We start from the raw sequence: 23,363 nt of genomic DNA on the forward strand, positions 1-23,363 counted from the left end.
ATATAAGTTTTTATGTGAGAGACTGACTTGATTTGTAAGCTTTCACTTAAAGCACAATAAAAATTATTAAAAAAAAAATGTTTAGCTTTTGGCAATGAAGCTAAATAACACTTCAACCACCACCTCTCCCTCCCCCCACTCCTTTTCCCTCCCCTGACCTTCCCATATAACCCAAAAGAGACCCCTAAACACCTATAAATGGATTCTTTTTGCCTGGTTGGAGTTGACATTGCTCATTCTTCTAAACCTGGGATAGAAGTCAATTAGTAGCTGCAGACAAGTTCTCTTAGTAATACACTTGTCTTAGTCTCCTTAAATAGCTATTTTGACAACATTTTAGTGTTTTCAAAAGTAAGCTAATATGAGTGTGGTAGGCAGGAAAAGGTACTCTTAAAAGTTTTTATTGTTATCAGTAGTCAGTGCTGGAAGTTAAAGGAATGTAAAGTAAAACGAATACAAGAGAGCCTATCTAAAAGAGCATCTGATCTAAAAGAACAGAAATAATAAAGTCTAAACTGGCAGGGCTTTGAAGAAACAGTCGTGTTCATATATTGCTAGTGACACTGGAGATTAGTTCAATCTGTTCATATGGCAAGAACCCCCATAAAAATGAGCCTTTCTATTGACATAGCTCTACTCCAAGGATATGACTCAAAAATTAAAAACTATTTGTATAAATTATTTTTAGTCATGATATAAAATAGTTATTTAAATAAAAAGAAGAAGAAATAAAGAAAAACCCAGACACCCAAAATCCAACAACTGGGAGCTAGTAGAACAAATTATGGTATGAGGGTAAATCAAAAAGCATTACCACAAAGTCATAAACCCACCCAGTGCTGTCGAGTCGATTCCGACTCATAGTGACTATAAAGTCATAAGAACCTCTATTAAACAAAAATATCAAAATGTGAAGCTATTGTTTCTTGACATATCCTCCATCTAGGTCTATACACTTCTGAAGGTGGTGTTTTCCATCTCTCTAATCCTCTCCTGATGAATCGTATGTACCCTCTTTGATTTATACCATGTCAGAATGACAGTTTTGGCATCCTCGAGGGACTCAACTCATGTTCCCTTTAAATGTTTTTTTGAGTCTTGAGATTAAAAAAAAAAGTCTCAAGGGGCAAGATCAGGGTTGTAGGGTAGGTGGGGTAAGGTTTCCCAATGAAATTCTTGTAGAACAGCCATTGCTGCCCTTGGGAAGAATGAGCAGGTACATTGTTGTGATGGAAAAAAATTTCTCCATGCAACTTTCCCGGCCTCTTCCTCACCAATGCAGTTTTCAGTTTTCTTAAAACTTCTTCATAATAAGGCCCTGTGATCATCCTGTGTCTTTCAAGAAGATCTATTAAGATTACCCATTTGAAATCCCCAAAAAAGTCACTGTCACCTTCTGAGTGGCTGGCCTTCCCTCTCTTGGCTCATCTTTGAGGTCTTCCCGACCTTCCTTAAAATGCTTCATCCATCTAAAAACTGTTGCTTTATGTGGAGCAGCATTCCCATAAACTTGTTGCAAAGCTTCAATGATTGGGAAAGATGTCCACTTGAGTTTTGTTAAAAATTTGATATCAACCCTTACCTCAAAATTGTTTTTTTTTTTTCATGGCACAAAAAGTATCCTTTTTTTTTTCTTTTTTTTTAAGGCACCCGAAGGAGACTAAGGCAAGTGTATTACTGAGACCTTGTCTGCAGCTATCCACTGATCGCAGAGACATGTTTAAACACGTTTTGTTTGGAATAAGCCCATATATGTGTGAACTGGAACACTAGTGGCAATACTTACCCTCGTGTATTAATAAAATGATGAGCCCCTGGATGGTGCAAACAGTTAACACCCTTGGCTGCTAACCAAAAGATTGGAGGTTTGAGTCTACCCAGAGGTGTCTGAAAAGAAAAGCCTGGTGATCTACTTTCTAAAAATCAGTCACTGAAAACGCTATGGAGCACAGCTCTTGTCTGATGCACATGGGTCGCCATGTGTCAAAATTGACTCGATGGCAATTTTTTTTCTTAATATAGTGGTGGACTGTTACATTGTATGAGGCTCTGGTGGCGCAGTGGTTAAGAGCTCAGGCTGCTAACCAGAAGGTCAGCAGTTCAAATCTACCAGCAGCTCCTTGGAAACCCTAGGGGGCAGTTGTACTCTGTCCTGTAGGGCAGCTACAAGTCAGAATCAACTTGACAGCAACCGGTTTGGTTTGGTTTTTTATTATGTTGTAATTAAACACCGGTGTGTATGCTGTGTACATTCAAGGACTAGATTTGAAATAAGTGGAAAGAGTAACACTTACAATGTATATGAGAATGCTGATAACTAAAAAAAAAAGTTTATATAAGGAAAAAGAAGAAAATTTATCAAGGTTATACACGTAGTTGATATTTCAATGCATTTTGGTTGAAGGTACACTTGAAGAATTTTTTTTCTTTTTCTTTTTTTTTTTTTGGTCACCAAACACATACACTTTTTTCACTTAGAAGTTCATTTTTATGGGTCCACACATCTTATGGAGATTTTAACTTTGTATTGATGGGCCACACATTATAGTACCCAAAAACCAAACCCACTGCCGTGGAGTTAATTCCAACCCATAGCAACCCTGCATATAGTATAAACTCTGTTAATTGTCCCCAGTAACCTGAAAGACAGGCTTGTCTTCTACTCTTGCACATTCCACCCCTCATTCTGACAGTTAACGGGTACTATCTAAATCTCCCACAGGACAGGGTACTGGCAATTGCAGCAATAGAAATGGGAACCGGGATTTATCAAAGGGAGCCCAGAGGCAGGTGGGACAGCTAGAGAGCAAGAGCAGGAGGCCTTGGTTACCAGAGGGACCCATAGAAAGAACTTCAGGGAATGGCTGTGCCCCCTTGTCCGTTGCCTGAATCCCTATATAATACTTTGAGAAAAGGCTTCTGCTTTGACATTTCAAGGGATGAGGAACACACTGTCCCAGGAGCCATCTGTTCCATTTGGACAACTCTCTTTGACATAAAGTTTCTCCTTATGTCTAACCAAAGGTCTGTCTCCCTTTCCACCTACTGATCCTAGCTCTGACTGATCTTTGAGGCCTCATCCAACAAATGTAATACATATGACAGCTTTTAGAGACAGTTTTTATACCTCCCAAGTGGCTGGCCTTCTAGGTTGAACCTTCTCAACACTTCCAGACAGTCCTCATTTATTTGGTCCCTGGCATCCTCCTGATCCTGGTGCTGACCTTGGCTATCCCAGCTTTTCATTATCTCCTTTATAGTGTGCTGCCTGGAATAGAATACAATGTATAGCAAAACCAAACAGTGCTGTTGTCTACCTGGATTCTCTCTCTTCCTAAGGGAACCTAGAATTGCATTATGTTCGCTTATTTGGCATCTATTATTATATCATGACTACTGTTGAGCTTATCACCAACCAAAACCCTTAAGTGGTGTTCTTTCTTTTTTTTCCCAACATGCATGCTGTTGCTAAGCCATGTCTGGCACATCCTGCCGTTGTTTACTGGACTTTATTTAGATCTACAGATTTCAGCTTCTTTTCGAACAGTTTTCTTATTGATAGTCTGCTTTAAGAGTGGGCAGCTCTGTCTTTATACACACATAAAGAGGCCTCTTTATAGTGTTTGAAATAAATTGAGCATCTGTAGCAAGTAAGCTACAGAGTGGTTTCTTGGTTGATGGGGAGGGACTTAGGAAGGGTGCCATTGCTGTATCTGTCCCGTCTCCCTCAGTAGGACACAGGATTCTCCCAGAAAGCTGTAGTTTTCAGATGTTTTTCACATGTTGGAAGAAACTAGAAAATAGCTATACTGTTTGCATAAATAATTACATTTATTGATTTCTGGAATATTAGAGGTACAGAGGAGCTGAGAGAGATTTTAGTCCACCTCCCCCCCCGCTTTGTAAACATTTGGAAACCAAGGCCCTAGACAAATAAAGAAAATTGTCTAAAGTTATTAAGCAAACTAGTGATAGAGGCAGGCTTAGAACCCAGGCTCCTGACATACACAGAAACTCAAAGCCTGAGTATCAAGAGACTTTCACTGCTTATATTAAGATACTTCATAGATCACCGTTTAGGAAGCAGTGAGTTTCTGATGATAGGAAATTTGGCAACAATTATGGGTGATGGAAGGAGCCCTGGTGGGGCAAATGGTTAAGTGCTTGGCTGCTAACCTAAAGGTTGGAGGTTCAGACCCACTTAGCGGCTCCTCAGGAGAAAGACCTGGCTATCTGCTTCTATAAAGATTACAGGCACAAAGGCTTTATGGGGCAGTTATCTGTTGTGTGGGGTCACTATGAGCAAAAATTGACTTGACGGCATCGGACAGTAACAATATGAGGGATGGTTACACAACATGATTAATGTAACTGACTTCGCTAAGCCGTACGCCTGAAAAATGTAGGCTTTTATAACAACAGCAACAAAAAGACACTATAGATTTTTTTCTGCCCTTGTTATGAGTTTAATTGCCCCAGAGCTAGATGGTATCCTTGAATTCCTCTAGCATGTGAGTAAACGAAGCCTTCTTAGATTTTTAGCCAAGTGAAGCTAGGCAGGATCCTCCCTGGGATTAGCAGCCCCTTTACTAGCTTTCTGCCAAGCGCTTTCCTTGTGAAATTGTTTGGGGTCCTTCCTACATTACAGGTGCAGAGAGACAGAGAATGAGATCACTTCTGGATCTCTCAGGTGCCAGGGTGGGGCCAATTCCCAGAAGAGTCCCCCAGGGGCTGTGGGGGACACTTAGATATCAGGGCAGCACTGGGTGTTGTGGGCGCGGGTTGGAAACGCTGTCTCCTCACCTGGTGTCCGAAGTGGCACATCAGACTCAGAGTGGGTGTCCACCTGTGTGCAGAGGAGAGCCCAGTAGAGGTGAGCAGCTGTGCCAGCCTGCTCAGCGGCAGAAGGGTTCTTATCTTTAATTTTTAATGTTAATGTACCTTTTTTTCCTCACTTCATTGCAGACTTTTGGAGGACAAGAAGATGAGTCTTTGCATTTTTATATTCCCTCATAGCACCTGGCACTGTATTCAGTAAACATTTGCAGATTCAGGCAGGCAGTTGGGAGATACCTTCTGTTTTTGCTTTGCTTCTACCTAGGTGTAGCAGGGAGGATCACTTCATCGGATTGGGGGCTGATTGTAAAGTGAGGGCTTTGGAATGACCTCTGAGGTCTCTTCTAGCACTGGTTTCTAGGATTCTAGCTTGATTTGAGGGCCTATATGGCTCCCAAAATGAATCATTATTGTGTACTTAGGGAAGTCATTGTTTTTTCTTTAGTAGCGTTATTGCAAAACTCTACCCAGGGGACACCACCTTCACCATCCCTTCCCTAAGACACAGCAGGAAGGGCCTCTTCTTTCACCATGTTTAAAACATAAGCCAGTCAGTAAGAGTGAAAAGGAAGGAGGGGTGTGGAGGGAGACATGAGCAAGGGTCAGTGGAAGCCCTGCTCATGCTCCTGGTCTTCTTCAGAGCTGCTGTGAGCTGCCATCTCTCACTACTCAGTTGGTTGGAAGAGAAGATTCCTAGGGTCAGGGGATTAGCGTCACTGGTAGCTCCAAATGGTAAAGGAGAGGCCTGAGGTCATGGCGGAGAGAAAGAAAGAGTCATTGGTGGCTCTGGGACCCAGTGGGAGTTTAGCCAAGCAGAACTGAGTGATCCAAAGAGGATTTCTTTAATACAACAAGGCTCTGTAATGAATGCAGGGGGGAAAGAGGGTACAATGAAGAATATTCAGGCCCCTGTCCTCTGAGAGCTTACTCTTGGGAAAGATGGATGTATATGAAAATCTGACCCTTGTCCAAAGTCCAGGAAATTAGCTCAGCAGAAGGAATACTAACCCCAACCTAAGGAATAGGGAAGGTTTTCTGGAAACGCCCATCTGTGTCTTCCCCACTTCTTCCAAGCAGTGCCTCACCCCTGCTCTGTCTAGGCGTGTTGTGGCAAATACAGACATGAGCGGGGCACTGAATGGGAAGGTTGGGAGGCAGAAGCCCGTGAGCTCAGCCCGCCCACGTGTACTTTGCACCTTTTCCATTGTCCTTGGTACCAGGCGCTCTTGCTGCACTTAATCCATAGTGCAGCTGTCACTGTGAGCAACTGTGGCAATGGCTGCTCCAGCCCCAGAGCCCACCCCAGACTTGGAGCTAAAGGCCCCAGTAGCTGGAGACCTTAAGGCTGACCCTGTCCTTCCAGCTACCATGTCCACGCAGCGGCTTCGGAACGAGGACTATCACGACTACAGCTCCACTGACGTGAGCCCAGAGGAGAGCCCGTCCGAAGGCCTGAGCAACTTCTCCTCAGGTTCCTACCAGCGTTTTGGGGAAAGCAATGGCACAACGTAAGTCACTGTTATCTTTTACCATCTTGGGGGACTAAAGTTCTTAAGCTCTGTACTAGTAATGCAGTTTCTCTTGGAGTTATTTTTCCTCTCCTGTTTCATTAATTCCCCATTTTACAGATGGAAGTAAGATAGGAAGAGATTGGGTGAGTGACAATGCTGAGATTTGAGCTTCTTGCCTGCCACTCTTTTGTCTGTTTCTTATTTTCTGTTTGTTTCAGCAGTGTTGGTCTCAGAAGGGTGGTACTGAGTAAGAGCCTGGACTTGAGAAAAGCTTCTAGAGAGGACATTCTCTTAATTTAGAACAATGTTCTAGAAGCCCAGATACCATGCCTAATTAGAAGTCTCCTTTGCAAAATCTGCCACAGACTTTGGTCCCTATCACCAAACAACCATTTTGAGTAGTTGAAGAAGTGGGGAGAGGGAGGAAGAGTTTCTCCCGCACTTAAAAGATTCAAGGGGTGGATAGAGAAGAGGAGATCTGCTTAGCCTTCCATAATGAGGGCCTACATCTTATCCCTGGGAACTGAATCCCAGGACTCATCTGGGCTGGGCTTTCTCTGAGCTTCAAATGTAAGATAAAATTGAGGACTCTACTCAATCTATGCTATGTCTGGTCTTACCATTGCATTAGAAGCTTCAGAGGAGGGTTTTCTACCCCACCAAGTTTCCCAGCTATCCCCTGCCCCCAGCCTCAGCAGACCCCAGAAATGTTCTCTGGATCCCAGCATCCCATCTTTTGCAGCTCTTTCATTCATTCCTCAAGCTTAACTGTCAACCCTTCTGTGTTCCCATGTGGGCTGAATATGACTTACTAAGAAATCCTTTCATTCTTAGACTTATTCTGTCCTCTTTGACTGCCCGAGGGAATATTTTCTTGAAAATGAAAGAAGTGAATCTGTCCCTTTAAGAAAATCAATAATATTATTTGCCCATAATAAAATTTGAGCTTTCAAGCGAAAATTAGAAAAAAAATTTGTATCCAGCACTGAGAGCTTCCCTGTACTTACAGAGTTCTCTGATGAGATCAGTGGTGATATTAATGAATGTGATTTTTTTTTTTTTTTCATTTTGTATGATGATAAGTATCAGCATTCGGAACATCTCCATAGTGGAACCAGTATTTTCCAAATGACCAGTGTATGACATTAGAAAATCGTGTGTGGGTAAAAGATCCATTAAAATGCAAGATGACCAGTGAATTTTAATGTAACAGAGTATGAAAAGTTCAGATTCTGTATTATATCCAACTGTTAAGAAACTACTGTCTGTTGAGTTTGGTGTAGTATCAAAGAGAAATTACAATCATTGTCCAAAAGGCTATTAAAATACTTCCTTTTCCAACTCTGGAACCTTGGTGGCGCAGTGGTTAAGAGCTACGGCTGCCAGTCGAAAGGTCAGAGGTTTGAATCCACAAACCACTCCTTGGAAACCCTATGGGGCAGTTCTGCTGTGTCCTAAAAGATCTCTTATGAGTCTGAATTGACTCGATGGCAACAGGTTTGGATTTGTTTTTTTCCAACTAGATGTGTACGTGAGGACAAATTTTCTTCATATATGCTAAACATATCACAACAGATTGAATGCAGAAGCAGATAATCCAGCTGTCTTCTGCATTTAAGGGATTTGCAAAAAAGTGAAATAGTATTATTCCTTCTCATGTTTTCTTTTTTCAGAAAATAGAGTCATTTTTCATAAAATATCTGTTATTTATATTAACATAATTGATTTGTTATTTTTAATTAATTTTTTTAATGTAGTATATGTATCAGCAGATATAATTCACATAAATAAAAGCTGTTTGAGGCCCTCAATAATTTTTAAGTGTTTAAAGAGATCTTGAGACAAAAAAGTATAAGAACTACTGACCTGGAGCATAAAAGCAACTGTAGGGGTTTGCTGGCTCTACCTATCACACCCCCTTCCTTTTCAGAAGGATAGTCCATCCATTAGTTAAGACTTTGCAATCTGTAAAAATGGCTTGGTGGAGGCATCTGACCTCCACTAATTTCACGAGGGAGGAGAACCAAGAACAGCCCAAGGCTGATTCCTATGAGGCGTAGGTCAGACACGCCTCCTCTCTCCTCCATCTTTACCAATCTGACACAAACCGTCCCCACCACAGCACTCTCTACTTCTCTGCTGAGTTTGATAATTCATTACAATGGCCACACAGAACTCATAGACAATACTCACAATTATGTGGTTTATTAGGGAAGTAACTGCTTACAATTCAGGTTCAGGAACACTCAGGATACAGTCCTTATGCCTACAGGACACCTTTCTCTAGCCCCTCGGTCTCTGCCCTGCTCAGGCAAGTGTTAGAAAACTCTTTTAGCTCTGCCAATTAGTACTCTGAGGCACCCCACTCCACCCAGTAAGCCCTGGCCCTAAGGCACTCAGCCTTCTCACTCTGTGGCCTGGGAAGCCCACTGTGCCGTTTCCTGCTGATCTCTCCTGCCGCTATTTCTCTGCCGCTCCTTCTCTATATTTTCGGTATTACAGCTCTCTCTGTTAGTCTCCTGGTTCCAGGAGCTTCTTAGTGTAGTGGTGCCTAGTTCAAAGGAGGCACTACGCTCCTGGCTCTTCTTCCATGGTGGTGGTGAGATCCTCTCTTCTTGCCTCAGGGATGGCTCATTTTTAAGCCATAATTACCTTATTTGCATAGTCCCATTGAATTACTTGGGTGGGAATTACAAGACTATGCTGAGAAAGACTATATAAAAGTGATCCATTGCACTGCACAATCCTTGCAGTTGATTTTGTGATTCTCATACATTTTGGGTGATCCTAACTTGGAATGATCAATTGAAAAGAGTAATTTTGGCCCATTGCCTAGAGTCCTGGTGTTTTGGAGCAGCAGGGACTATGGAGATTGTCTTCTCCTAGTCCAATCCCCTCACTTTACAGGTGAGACAACAGGCCCAGAGAAAGGAAGGGAATTGTCATATGGATTTAGTAGTAGAGCCAAGGCTAGAGGGACCTGCTTTCCCTCTAAACCCAGCTCAGAGTCATTTGGGGAGGCCTCTGATAGACAGGTAGGTTTGGCACTATGTTTACCTTTGCCCTTAAGTGGATTAAACATTTGCTATGACAGACATTGGATAGGCCATTGTACTGCCCAATATTGCTTGGCCACTGGCTGCTGATAATGAAAGTCGCCCCTGGACCCTCAAGGACCTCAGGCTGTTTCCTCAAAATAGTCCAAGAGAGCATTCAATGTCTTCTCGTCTAGATTGAAAGTGGCCTCCTTGATCTTTCCTGAAAAGATTAGGGATAGTAAGAAGGTCAAGAGATTTTTTTCCTGCAAGTCAAAGGAGAAAGACTACTGAAAGTAAAATTCCTTTCCAGAGGAGCAAATGGGTCTTATTTATAGCCTTTGTAAGTAATAAGTGTCATTTGCTTTCAGTTTCTATTGAATTCCAGACTTGAAGAGATGTGTGTAAGCGTCAGTTGGAAAGGATTTAGGTTATTTGTGCAGAAGAAATTGTAGACAGTGCCAGGGCCCAAATCTTGAGTGAGTCTCTGATTGGGAGCAAAGTGATACTGTATTTTACCCATTTTATATCTTCCTGGAGGTAAGAAAGAATAGAAAATGCTGACGATGAGACCACTTCTCTGCTGCCAATGCTTTGATGGGTTCCTGTCCCTGCAAGAAAAGATGGAAACTCCTTTACTGCCCACCTTGAGGCAGGCAGCCTCAGAGCCCAACCTTCTAAGAGACACCTGCTCTGGCTTATCTTCCTAACTGCACAGAGTAGGCCACACATTGTTCTGAAATTGTCCTTGACAAGATAAACACAAAACAGGCCATAGATGGCCTCAACCGGTTTTAGCAGGTTTTCAACACTATCTTGGCATTTTAAGTGACCTATTAGCTCATTAAGTGAAAAATACGTATAATCGCCCCACCTCTGGGTGGAGACTTAACATACTAATGAAGGAAAATTGGCCTCTTCCTCCATCCCAGAGAATAGAACCCTTGTCTAAAGAAAATGCCAAGTCATCCCTAAGCTCTGAGCACCAGTGTGAAGGTCAATCCTGAATATTCATGATGGATTTGCATTTCCTTGTCTGCTCTATGTAAAAGCCCACTTCCTCAACCTGCCTGTGAGCAGTCTGGGGGACAGCAGCCCTGATTGCTCCTTTCCTTGCGCAACAAAATAAGGGCGCCTTTCTTCTTTCCCACCTTGGCCTCTTGTTTATTGGCTGTAACAAGTCACACCAAGCAGAACCTAGGGTTTCCACCCAGCAACAACCTGAGCACCCACTAAACCAAGTGTTCTTCCTTACTTATGCCCCACGTTTCTCTCTAGGCTTTTATTACCAGGTCCTCCCATTATCTGGGATCTCTTCCCCATCCTGCTGGGCCCAGCTCTGGTCTCTTCTACTGGTCTCTCCTCCACTCTAAAGGCTCACCTGCCTCCCTTCTCCCTGGGCACTGTATCTGGGCTTTTCTTAAGACAGGGATCTTTTTACCTTGTGTGGTTACTAATGTGTCTGCTGTGTTTTCCTTGTGCCATTATTAATTTCTAGAGACCCATGTCTTATTCGTACTTATGCCCACCATTGCAGTTAACACAGTGTTTTATGCATGGGAGAGAGTATTTATTGAATGAATAGGTGAATGTGAAAACGTGTGGGGCTTCACAGTTGTGGCTTGGGGAACACAGTGTGTACAAATAGGTGAAAGAAAAATCTGTCCTCAAGACAGAAGAAGGGTATATGAGATTACTGTCTGCAGAGGGCTTTTCCAAGCCTGAGGCTCTATGGCATTTGATTTTTTTTTTTTAATACAACGTGCCCCAGGGACTTCTGGCCCATTGTGATAGTGTGTGACTGCTGCTTTGTTCACTTTGCATAAAACTTTCTGTTACAGGGTTTGGGGGCTTGATGTTTTATTTCCCCTGTTCTCTCACACCTGCGCTGGCACTTCATAGTTAGGTTTGTCGTCCTCTGTTGAAGTTTGAATCTGAGTCTTTGCAGTGGTCAGTTACGTGGTTAGAACCAAGTCCAGCTACGCTAGGAAAGTACAGAGTGCCTAAGAGAGCCCCATTGTCCCTCTGGACTAATCCCCCAAGAGGGAAGGGGCTCTTGGAGATGCCACATGGAGCAGAGGCTTATAGCACGGTTTTTAAGAGAGTGGGCTCCGGGGTCACGCACTCTGCCTGGCTTTGAAACTTGGCTCAGCTGTTTAGTAGGTGTATGACCTTGAGCAAATTGCTTCCTCATACATAAAATGAAATTAATCCTATATCAACCCTAAGGGGTTGTGGAAATTAAATGAGATAACATATATAAGCACAATGCTAAGTGCTTAATAAAGGTTAGCTGTTATTATTGTTAACAGTCTCTTGTCTAACTTCTTTCCACCTCAGATGGTTCCAGACTTTGATCCACCTGTTAAAAGGCAATATTGGCACAGGACTCCTGGGGCTGCCTCTGGCGGTGAAAAATGCAGGCATCTTGGTAAGGGTCTTTATCAGTGAAGGAAAGTGTAGTGACAAATTTTACAAGATAGTTTTTTTTTTTTTTTTTAATTAAACCTGTTGCTGCCAAGTCAATTCTGACTCATAGCGACCCTATAGGACAGAGTACAACTGCCCCACAGTTTCCAAGGAGCATCTGGTGGATTCGAACTGCCAACCTTTTGTTTAGCAGCCATAGTTAACCACTATACCACCAGTGTTTCTTTTTTTTTTTTTTTAATACAGCTGAGAAAAAGCAAAATTCAGACATTCATTCATCTGAAGATATTTCTTGAAGGCCTCCTATGTGCCTGGCACTGTTCTAGACTCTTAGAATATCTATCCATGAACAAAACAATGATTCCCGCCGTCATAGAGCTTATGTCATGCAGGGAGAATGCATTTCGAATGACTCAAGCAGCTTCCATCAATGATATTAACTAATGTTTTAGTAACAGAAGTCTGTCTACTTTCTACACAGTGCTTCCAGGCTCCATCCCTAAATGGCCAACTCTGAGAATCTTCTTTTTATGGTTGACTCCTGATAATACTGCCCATCCAGAGCCATTCAGGTTCCTTTTCGACTGGGAGATAGCTCAAAGATATGAACAGTCCTTAGCCAAGCACTGTCTTTGTTGATCTAGCATTGCTTTAAAGATAACATTCCCCCTTCCTTCCCACACCCCTCACCCTGCTCTTCTTCCCGAGTCGCAGGAGCCTTCCATGCTGCTGATTGGCAGCACAGTCCCAGAACAGGGTTATCTTTAAGTAATGCCCAGGTTCTGATAGTGCCCATCTCACAGAGCTAATCAAGACCACATTTCACTTTCCAGTGCTGTGCCAGAAGGAGCCCTCGGGGCGCAATGGCTAAGCACTTGGCTCTAACCAAAAGTTCGGGGGTTTAAACCCACCAGCTACTCTGCAGAAAAAGACCTGGTGATCTGCTTCTGTAAACATTACAGCCTAGGAAACCCCCTGGGGCAGCTGTACTCTGTCACATGGGGTTGCTATGAACCAAAAATCGACTCAGCGGCACCTAACAATGACAATGCTATGCCAGAAATTCTGTCCCTTAGAAAATGTCTTTGTTGCATTTATTAATCAGTTACAAATTCGGTCTCCTTGGGCTCACTTCTAATTCTGCCTGCCTGTCTCTCCCCCTTTTCCTCAACACCCGCCCCCAGGTGGGTCCCCTCAGCCTGCTGCTGATAGGCATCGTGGCTGTGCACTGCATGGGTATCCTGGTGAAATGTGCCCACCACTTCTGCCACAGGTGAGAGTCCTTTGAGCCGCCTTTCCAGTGACAAGTTGTCCTTCTGGATTCAGTCACCAACACTGAAAGTGACCATTTATGCAGCTCACTCTTAAATTCTGCCCACTGGCTGAAGATGGCTGCTCGTTATTGTAGCACTACCTACCTCTCCCTGGTTATTTCTGTCTTTTTTCGGCTTATTGATATCTGTTAAAGTCTGGAACATAGAGACCATGTTCTAATTTTGTGTGCCTTGTAAAACTTACCCCCATTGAAATGATTCTACCAGATGGTTGTTAGTTATAAAGAAAGTAACTGTCCTATTGACATAAAACTTCAGGTCTTTGAAAGTGTTAGACACAGCACTCAGAGTGGTATCTCCGATTTATTCTGTCGTTGTCGTTGTCTGACCTGCATACTCTCCCTCTCTCCTTCCCCTTCTCCCAGACTGAACAAACCCTTTGTGGACTATGGGGATACAGTGATGTATGGACTAGAATCCAGCCCCAGCTCCTGGCTCCGGAACCATGCCCACTGGGGAAGGTAACTGGTTTCCTCTTTTATTTAGGCTGGACCTTCCATTGTGGAGGCCTTCAAATAGGAAGGTAAGATGTGCGAAAGTGTGTAAGTAATAGTGGAAAATGCATTGTTTGGGTCAGTGGACTTGCGTTCTAGCTCAGCTCTGCTGAGGATAAGCTGCGTGAGGCTGTTTCCTCATCAATGAAATGCGGGGCCTGGCCTAGAAAATCTCTAAAGGCTGTTCAGCTGCAACAGTCTCTGACCAGTTATTATATTTCATTCATTTATTCAACAAATATTTTTAAGCTGTCTGTCATACATGGCATAAAACAACTCTAGGTTTAGGGAGGGGGACATTCCCTGAGGTAAAATATTCGTTCCCGCCCTCCAAGGGCTTGTAGTCTGTGTAAGGATAAAGCTGCGTGGGAGCCAGAAAACAATACAATAGATCAGTGAGAGTGTATACCAACAGGAAGAAAGTACCAGGAGATAGAGATGCCTCCTAGGCTCTTAGAGCAGGAGGACCCTTAAAGGTTACGTTGTCCAACTGTGCCAGATGAGAAACGCACATGACAGGTGCTTTAAGGGCGGGGCCTCTGAGCAAGAGAAGGAAAGGCTTCAAGGAGAAGTTGAGGTGAACTGGAACAAGATAGAGAGATGAGTTTGTTAGGTAAAGTGACATTTCAGGAGGTGGGGAGTATGTGGAAATTTCTTCTGTGGTAATTTTTCAGATGCCTGGAGGAAAATATTCTAGTTATTGTTTTCTATTCGAGAAAATGGTATATTTACTTATAAAGAATATCATCAAGAGTTAAATCTTCTTTTTTTTTAATTGAACCACATTAAAACTATGTTTTCTAAAGTTCTTTTTGTGCTTGTAGAGGATATTTTTACCTTCGCTCGTAGCCAGCTTCATCTTGATGCAGGTTACATAATTCTTTTGGCAAAATTATTTTCTGTGACTGGGAGAAGCCAGACTGATCAGTTGGTTAATTGATCCATCCTTCCTTACTTGCCCCCCTCCATCCCTACCCTTCTTCCTTTTCTTCTTTCCCCTCTCCCTCCTTCCTTTCCTCCTTTCCACCCTTTAGTAAAATGTGATTGTAGTTAAAAAAAAAAAATGCAAACAAGATAGAAGGACATAAAGTGAAAGTAAATACCAGCACAGTTGTATGTGTATCCTTTTGGAACTTTCTGTACATAAAGAAACATACATAAGTTCTTAATTTTTTTCACACAAATTGACCATACTGTACATACTGTTTTGAGACTTGTTTTTTCTCCTTATGTGCCTTAGACATTCTTCTCTATCAGCACATATAGATTTAATTTATTCTTTTTAACTGCGTATAATGTTGCGTTTAAGAATGGTCTTTAATAATTTTCCTTTTGATGACCCTTTAGGTTGTTACCAGCTGTTGTTATAACAGTACTTCAACCAGCAATCTGTTTTGGTACATCTGTTTCTGTGTACTTTTGTGAGAGTAGGTTGACTCTTGGATCCCAGTTATAGAGACAGCGAAGGGGTCCACTTCCGGATCTTTTACACGGAGGGCTCCCTGTAGCTTTGGAAAAATAAGTGAGATGGGATAGGTGGGCAGGGGGGTAGGGAGGAGGCCAAGGGGCTAGGGAGTGGTCCTGGTGTTTGTGCTATGGTCTGCTTATCCCAATCTTGGGATTCCCTGAACCTCACGAACATTCTAGATAAGGAGCCAGGAAGGGGTCTTTGGAACCACACAGATAGTGTCTCCTTCACTTTTCTCTAAAAGCTCCAGACTGGTGGCACCTAGCACAATTTCTCATCTACCAGGGCATGCTTACCCTTGTCACCTGGTGAGAAGGGTCTTTGATGACTTGGGAAAAAGCACTGTTATAGACACTTATCTCTCTGGAAGTCTTGCCTTTAATGTAATGATCTTCGTGTTCCTTCCTTCTCCATCTCCAGGCATGTTGTGGACTTCTTCCTGATTATCACTCAGCTGGGATTCTGCTGCGTGTATTTTGTATTCCTGGCTGACAACTTTAAACAGGTAGGGCCCTGGTAGAAAAAGAGAATGGCAAGAGATGAGTGGAATTGCTGTTTAGAATTCCCATTTAGGCTAACAGAAGAGTTAAGATTTTAATACTTTATATAAAACAATGTCTTTTGCTCGATCCTCATCTGAAGACCTAGGACTAAGCAAAATCTCAAGCTATCTTGTCCATCCTCCTGTCTTTAGGTAGGATACAGTCCAACTCAACTCAGACAGTTGGTTTGCTAATAATACTCACGAAGATCTCCAAAGAAAGTTCACTCACCAGAGACTTCTTTGAGCCTTACTCCACACACCGGGGCCTCCATTCCGGAACCTCTTCCAGTGGGTGGCTCACTAGCCTTTGTTGTTTAAGAGGCTTTTCCTCTTTTCCTTACTGTAGGTGATAGAAGCAGCAAACGGGACCACCAACAACTGCCACAACAATGAGACAGTGATTCTGACACCCACCATGGACTCACGACTCTACATGCTCAGCCTCCTGCCCTTCCTGGTGCTGTTGGTTTTCATCAGGAACCTCCGAGCCCTGTCTGTCTTCTCCCTGTTGGCCAACATCACCATGCTGGTCAGCCTGGTCATGATCTACCAGTTCATTGTGCAGGTAGGAGCCCAGGTTCTTCCCCGGCCTCCGTTCAATAATCAAAGGAACAAACAAAACAATCAGAATGTAAGTAGGTATATATTCCTTGTGTGTTAAATATTTAGGCTAAGATTTCTCCATCTTGGCACTATTGACATTTGGACCAGATAAGTCTTTCTTGTGGAGCCTATCCTGTGTATTGTAGGATGTTTAGCAGCATCCCTGGTCTCTACCCATTAGATGCCTGTAGCATACTCCACCAACTGTGACTACCAAAAGCATCTCCAGACATTCCCAAGTGTTCCCTGAGGGGAAAAATCACCCCCATTGAGATCACTGATTTAGACATTTTTCTGATTAAGTAGTTAATGCACGGTTGTTGTATAAACTTGGAAAATAGAGAAAAAATATTAAGATGAAAATAAAAATCAGAGAGAAATTATTAAGATAAAAATCAACTTTTCTTACCTATATTCAGATAAAGTAATTTTTTACCAACTCCAGTTTTATATTTATTTGTAAAAATTATAGATGCAGTTATTGGTCACCCTTCCCTTAGCCCATGTGGACAGGCAGGTCTGTGGGGTAGCATACAGAAAGGATATTTGCATATGGAGGAGTAGAAGACTTGACTGAGAAAAATGTGCCTTTAAGCACTGGTTATTTGTGGAAAAGACAATGTTTTTGGTCAAGATTTGAAAAAAGAGTGAGAGCAGAAGCAAAAAAGCATACCTTTATAAAAAAGGTACTTAAATCTGATTACCTAAATAATCCATAAATAACCAGTTGCTGTCGAGTCAGTTCCAACTCCAGGCCAGAGTAGAACTGTGCTCCTTAAGTATTTTCAGTGGAGCACAGTTCTACTCAGATTTTTTTGGAAGTAGATCACCAGGCCTTTCTTTGAAGGCACCTCTGGGTAGACTTGAACTTCCAGCCTTGCAGTTAGCAGCTGGGCATGTTAACTGTACCACCCAGGGATTCCAATTCATAAATACATACTCATTAAAATATATACAACCCAAGTACCTCTTGAATACCACGCTCTCAAGTGGAGTCTCCTCCTCTCAGTAACCATTATGTCTGATTGGTCTATCTGCTTCCAGACTGTGTGAATGCATTTACACACTATGTGAGTGTAGAGAGAAATATACAGTTTGTTTTGTGTGTTTTTGACATAACTTTTTTTACTGTTGTTGTTCTATGCATTGCTCATCTACCTTGCTTTTTATCCTGACAGTGCCTTCCATGTTGACCTCCTGGCTCTATCATATTCTTTTTAATTGCTGTATAGTATTACAGTGTCAGGACATTTACAATTTTTAGTATTATTTCAGTATTATGACAGTAGGTATTCTTATAAATTCTTCCTTGTAGACATGTATAAATACTTCTCTAAGATATTTATCTAGAAGTGAAATTGCCAATGAGCATACACTTCTGAACATTTTATAGTCCTAAGTTGCTTTTTCCAAAAGCTATCCATCCATTTTCTATGTACCCCCTCTCCCGGTATGTACGAGTGTCCATTTTCTTGCTGTAGCCAACACTGGGTATAGTGATTGGTTTCATTCAAGTCACTCTGACAGGTGAGCAGTTCCTCATTTCCACACAGCCTGCTTTGCAGCGACCCAGTTACTTGCTGATGTGGTTTCCAGGAGAACAGTGGGTCATTTCCTGTACTGAGGAAATGATACAATGAATTTAAATTAGCATTGTACTCAGTGATCATTTACTGATTTTTCCTTATCATGCTAAGTCAGATGGGTGGCAGATATTGACTCTTCTTTTGCATGAGTGTTTTTAAAAGCATAAAATAATCAACCAACTTAACCTCATAGACATATACAGAACACTGCACCCAACAGCAGGTAAATATACCTTCTTTTCCAACGCACATGGAACATTCTCCAGAATAGACCACATATTAGGCCACAAAGCAAGCCTTAACAGAATCTGAAGCAAAGAAATATTACAAAGCATCTTTTCTGACCATAAAGCCATAAAAGTAGAAATCAATAACAGAAAAAGCAAGGAAAAAAAAAAATCAAACACATGGAAACTAAACAACACCTTGCTAAAAAACTATTGGGTTATGGAGGAAGTTAAGGATGGAATAAAGAAATTCACAGAATCGAATGAGAATGAAAACACATCCTACCAGAGCCTTTGGGACACAGCAAAAGCAATGCTGAGAGGTCAATTTATAGCAATAAATGCGCACATCCAAAAGGAAGAAAGGGCCAAAATCAAAGTATTAACCCTACAACTTGAACAAATAGAAAGAGAACAAGCAGCAAAAGAAGTCCTCAGGCACCAGAAGAAAGCCAATAATAAAAATTAGAGCAGAATTAAATGAAATAGAGAATAGAGAAACAATTGAAAGAGTTAACAAGACCAAAAGCTGGCTCTTTGAAAAGATTAACAAAATCAATAAACCATTGGCCAAACTGACAAAGGAAAAACAGGAGAGGAAGCAAATAACCCGAATAAGAATGAGAAGGGTGGTATCACAACAGACCCAACTGAAATTAAAAGAATCATAAGAGAATACTATGAAAAATCGTACTCTAACAAATTTAAAAACCTAGAGGAAATGGACAAATTTCTAGAAACACACTGACTACCTAAACTAACACAAACAGAGGTAGAAGAACTAAATGAACCTTTAACAAAAGAAGAGATTTAAAAGGTAATTTAAAAACTCTCAACAAAAAAAGCCCTGGCCCTGACAGCTTCACTGGAGAATTCTACCAAACTGTCAGAGAAAAGTTAACACCACTACTATTAAAGGTATTTCAGAGCATAGAAGAGGATGGAATATTCCCAAACTCATTCTGTGAAGCCAGCATAACCCTGATACCAAAACCAGATAAAGACACCACAAAAAAAGAGAATTACAGACCAATATCCCTCATGAACTTAGACGCAAGAATTCTCAGCAAAATTCTAGCCAATAGAATTCAACAACATATGAAAATAATAATTCATCATGACCAAGTGGGATTCATACCAGGTATGCAGAGATGGTTCAACATTAGAAAAACAGTCAGTGTAGTCAGTCACATAAATAAAACAAAAAACAAGAACCACATGATCTTATAAATTGATGCAGAAAAGGCATTTGGCAAAGTTCAACACCGATTCATGATAAAAAAACTCTCAGCAAATAGGAATAGAAGGGAAATTCAATGTCATAAAGGACATTTATATAAAGCTAACAGCCAGCATCATCCTCAATGGAGAGAGTCTGAAAACATTCCGCTTGAGAACGGGAACCAGGCAAGGATGCCCTTGATCACCACTCTTATTCAACATTGTGCTAGAGTTCCTAGCCAGAGCAGTTAGGCTAGAAAAAGAAATAAAGGGCATCCAAATTGGTAAGGAAGAAGTAAAAGTGTCTCTATTTGCAGATGATATGATCTTATATACAAAAAACCCTGAAGAATCCACAAGAGAACTACTGGAACTAATAGAAGAGTTCACCAAAGTATGAGGATACAAGGTGAACATACAAAAATCCGCTGGACCCCTCTACACCAACAAAGAGATCAGTGAAGTGGAAATCACCGAATCAATACCATTGACAACAGCCCCCAAGAACATAATATTTTGGAATGTATCTAACCAGAGATGTAAAAGACCTATACAAAGGAAACTACGAGACACTACTGCAAGAAACCAAGGGACCTACATAGGTGGAAAAATATACCTTGCTCATGGGTAGGAAGACTCAACATTGTGAAAATGTTTTTTTACCCAAAGTGATCTACAGATAAAACACAATCCCAATTCAAATGCAAAGGGAAGAGGCCCCAGATAAATAAAGCATTACTGAAGAAGAAGAGTAAAGTGGGAAGCCTCACGCTACCTGATTTTAGAACCCATTATATATACCACCACGGTAGTCAAAACAGCCTGGTACTGGTACAACAAGAGATACATAGACCAATGGAACAGAATTGAGAATCCAGACGTAAATTCATCCACTTATGAGCAGCTGATATTTGACAAAGGCCAAAAGTCCATTAACTGGGGAAAAGACAGTCTCTTTAACAAATGGTGCTGGCACAACTGGATATCCATCTGCAAAAAATGAAACGAGACCCATATCTCACACCATGCACAAAAATGAACTCAAAATGGATCAAAGATCTAAATATAACATCTAAAATGGTAAAGATCATGGAAGAAAAAATAGGAATAATGCTAGGAGCCCTAATACATCACATAAACAGTATACAAAACATTACTAACAATGCACAAACACCAGAAGAGAAACTAGATAACTGGGAGCTCCTAAAAACTGAACACTTAAACGCTTATCAAAAGACTTCACCAAAAGAGTAAAAAGACAACGTACAGACTGGAAAAAAAATTTTGGCTACGACAGATCTGATCAGGGTCTGATATCTAAAACCTACAAGATCCTGCAAAACCTCAACAACAAAAACACAAGTAACCGAATTAAAAAATGGGCAAAGGATATGAAGAGGTACGTCACCAAAGAAGACATTCAGGTGGCTAACAGATACATGAGGAAATGCTCACAATCATTAGCCATTAGAGAAATGCAAATCAAAACTACAACGAGATACCATCTCACCCCAACAAGGCTGGCATTAATCAAAAAAAACACAATAAATGTTGGAGAGGTTGTGGAGAGACTGGAAGACATCTACACTGCTGGTGGGAATGTAAAATGGTACAACCACTTTGGAAATTGACTTGATGCTTCTTTAAAAAGCCAGAAATAGAACTACCATATGATCCGGCAATCCCACTCCTTGGAATAAATATATCCTAGAGAAATAAGAGCCCTCACACGAACAGATATATACACACCCATGTTCATTGCAGCACTGTTCACAGTAGCAAAGAGATGGAAGCAAACAAGGTGCCCGTCAATGGATGAATGGATAAATAAATTATGATATATTCACATAATGGAATACTATACAACAGTTAAGAACAATGATGAATTGGTGAAACATCTTATTACGTGGAGGAATCTGGAAGGCATTATGCTGAGTGAAATTAGTTGCAAAAAGACAAATATTGTATGAGACCACTACTATAAGAACTCTAGAAATAAAGTTTAAACACAGAAGAAAATATTCTTTGATGGTTACGAGGGTGGGGAGGAAGGGAGAGGGGTATTAACTAGATGGTGAAAAAAAAATTTTTTTTTTTTTAAGAACTATTTTAGGTGAAGGGAAAGGCAACACACAATACAGTGATGATGGTCAGCACAACTGGACTAAACGAAAAGCTAAGAACTTTCCTGAATACAACAAAATGCTTTGAAGGCCAGAGTAGCAGGGATGGGGGTCTGGGGACCATGGTTTCAGGGAACATCTAGGTCAACTGGCTTAACAAAATATATTAAGAAAACGTTTCGCATCCCACTTTGGTGAGTGGTGCCTGGGGTCTTAAAATGCTAGCAAGCGGCCATCTAAGATGCATCAATTGGCCTCAACTCACCTGGAGCAAAGGAGAATGAAGAATACCAGAGACACAAGGTAAATATGAGCCCAAGGAACAGAAAGGGCCACATAAACCAGAGACTACGTCAGCCTGAGACCAGAAGAACTAGATAGTGCCCGGCTACTGCTGATGACTGCCCTGACAGAGAAAACAATGGAGAATCCATGATGGAGCAGGAGAACAGTGGGATGCAGGCCTCAAATTCTCATAAAAAGACCAGACTTAGTGGTGTGACTGAGACTAGAGGGACCCCAGAGGTTATGGCCCCCAGACCCTCTGTTAGCCCAAGACTGGAACCATTCCTGAAGCCAACTGGATGATAATACAGAAAATGATACTGGTGAAGAGTGAGCTTCTTGGCTAAGTAGACACATGAGACTATGTGGGCAGCTCCTGTCTGGAGGTGAGATAAGAAGACAGAGGGGGACAGGAGCTGGTTGAATGGTCACAGGGAATGCAGGGTGGAGAGGAGGAGTGTGCTGTCTCATCAGGGGGAGAGCAGCTAGAAGTACACAGCAAGGTGTGTATAAGCTTTTGTACGAGAGACTGACTTGATTTGTAAACTTTCACTTAAAGCACAGTTAAAAAAAAAAAAGGAAAATGTTCTGCATCCCACTTTGGTGAGTGGTGTCTGGGGTCTTATAAGCTAGAAAGTGGCCATCTAAGATGCATGAATTGGTCCCAACCCACCTGGAGCAAAGAAGAATGAAGAACACCAAAGACACAAGGAAAATATGAGCCCAAGAGACCGAAGGGCTACATAAGCCAGAGACTCCATCAGCCTGAGACCAGAAAAATTAGGGGGTGCCCGGCTACCATCAATGACCACCCAGACAGGGAACACAGCAGAGAGTCCCTGATGGGACAGGAGAAAAGTGGAGTGCAGAGCTCAAATTCTAGTAAAAAAAAAAAAAAACCCAGACTTAATGGTTTGACGGAGACTGGAGGGACCCCAAAAACATGGCCCCTGGACTCTCTGTTAGCCCAAAACTGAAAACATTCCAGAAGCCAGTTCTTCAGACAAAGATTAGACTGGACTGTAAGACATAAAATGATACTGATGAGGAGTGTGCTTCTCAGCTCAAGTAGACACATGAGACTAAGTGGGCAGCTCCTGTCCGGAGGTGAGAAGAGAAGGCAGAGGGCCACAGGAGCTGGTTGAATGGACTCAGGAAATACAAGGTGGAGAGGAGACGTTGCTGTCACATTATAGGGAGCGCAATTAGGATCATATAACAATGTGTGTATCAGTTTTTGTATGAGAAACCTGATTTGAATTATAAACTTTCACTTAAAGCACAATTAAAAAAAAAAAAAAAAAACAGTGTAAAATAGATAGCCTTCCATGTCCCATTTCTTATGGGACTGGAAAAGAGGGCCTGTAAACGCATGAGTACCCATTCCAGAGATTTCTTTCCTCACCTCTGGCAAATTCAGTCAAAACAAGAAAGGATGATTAAAATCGTAATTTCATGATTCGACCTTTGTACATAACTTTGTAGTTAGAGCTCTCATACTTCCCAGACCATTGCCATGGAGTCGATTCTGACTCATAGCAGGGTAGAACTACAGAGTTTCTAAAGCTGTAATCTTTATGGAAGCAGACTGCCACATCTTTCGTCCACAGAGCTGCTGGTGGGTTTGAACTGCCAGCCTTTTGGTTAGCAGCCGAGCACTTTAGCC

The 23,363-nt window shown here is 41.7% G+C and overlaps 1 protein-coding gene across 1 annotated transcript in view; it reads left to right on the forward strand.

Annotated features, from left to right (window-relative positions):
* Positions 1-23,363, forward strand: part of SLC36A1 (solute carrier family 36 member 1) — a 61,160-nt gene that overhangs the window by 12,869 nt on the left and 24,928 nt on the right. Inside the window, exons 2-7 of the mRNA XM_049874152.1 lie at positions 6,200-6,344; positions 11,723-11,813; positions 12,997-13,085; positions 13,512-13,607; positions 15,529-15,613; positions 15,999-16,217. Coding sequence (XP_049730109.1) covers positions 6,205-6,344; positions 11,723-11,813; positions 12,997-13,085; positions 13,512-13,607; positions 15,529-15,613; positions 15,999-16,217 — 720 coding nt within the window. The 5' untranslated portion in view covers positions 6,200-6,204. The remainder of the gene's footprint in view (positions 1-6,199; positions 6,345-11,722; positions 11,814-12,996; positions 13,086-13,511; positions 13,608-15,528; positions 15,614-15,998; positions 16,218-23,363) is intronic.

The sequence above is a fragment of the Elephas maximus genome, chromosome 2, assembly GCF_024166365.1.
Source record: "Elephas maximus indicus isolate mEleMax1 chromosome 2, mEleMax1 primary haplotype, whole genome shotgun sequence".
NCBI lineage: Eukaryota > Metazoa > Chordata > Mammalia > Proboscidea > Elephantidae > Elephas > Elephas maximus.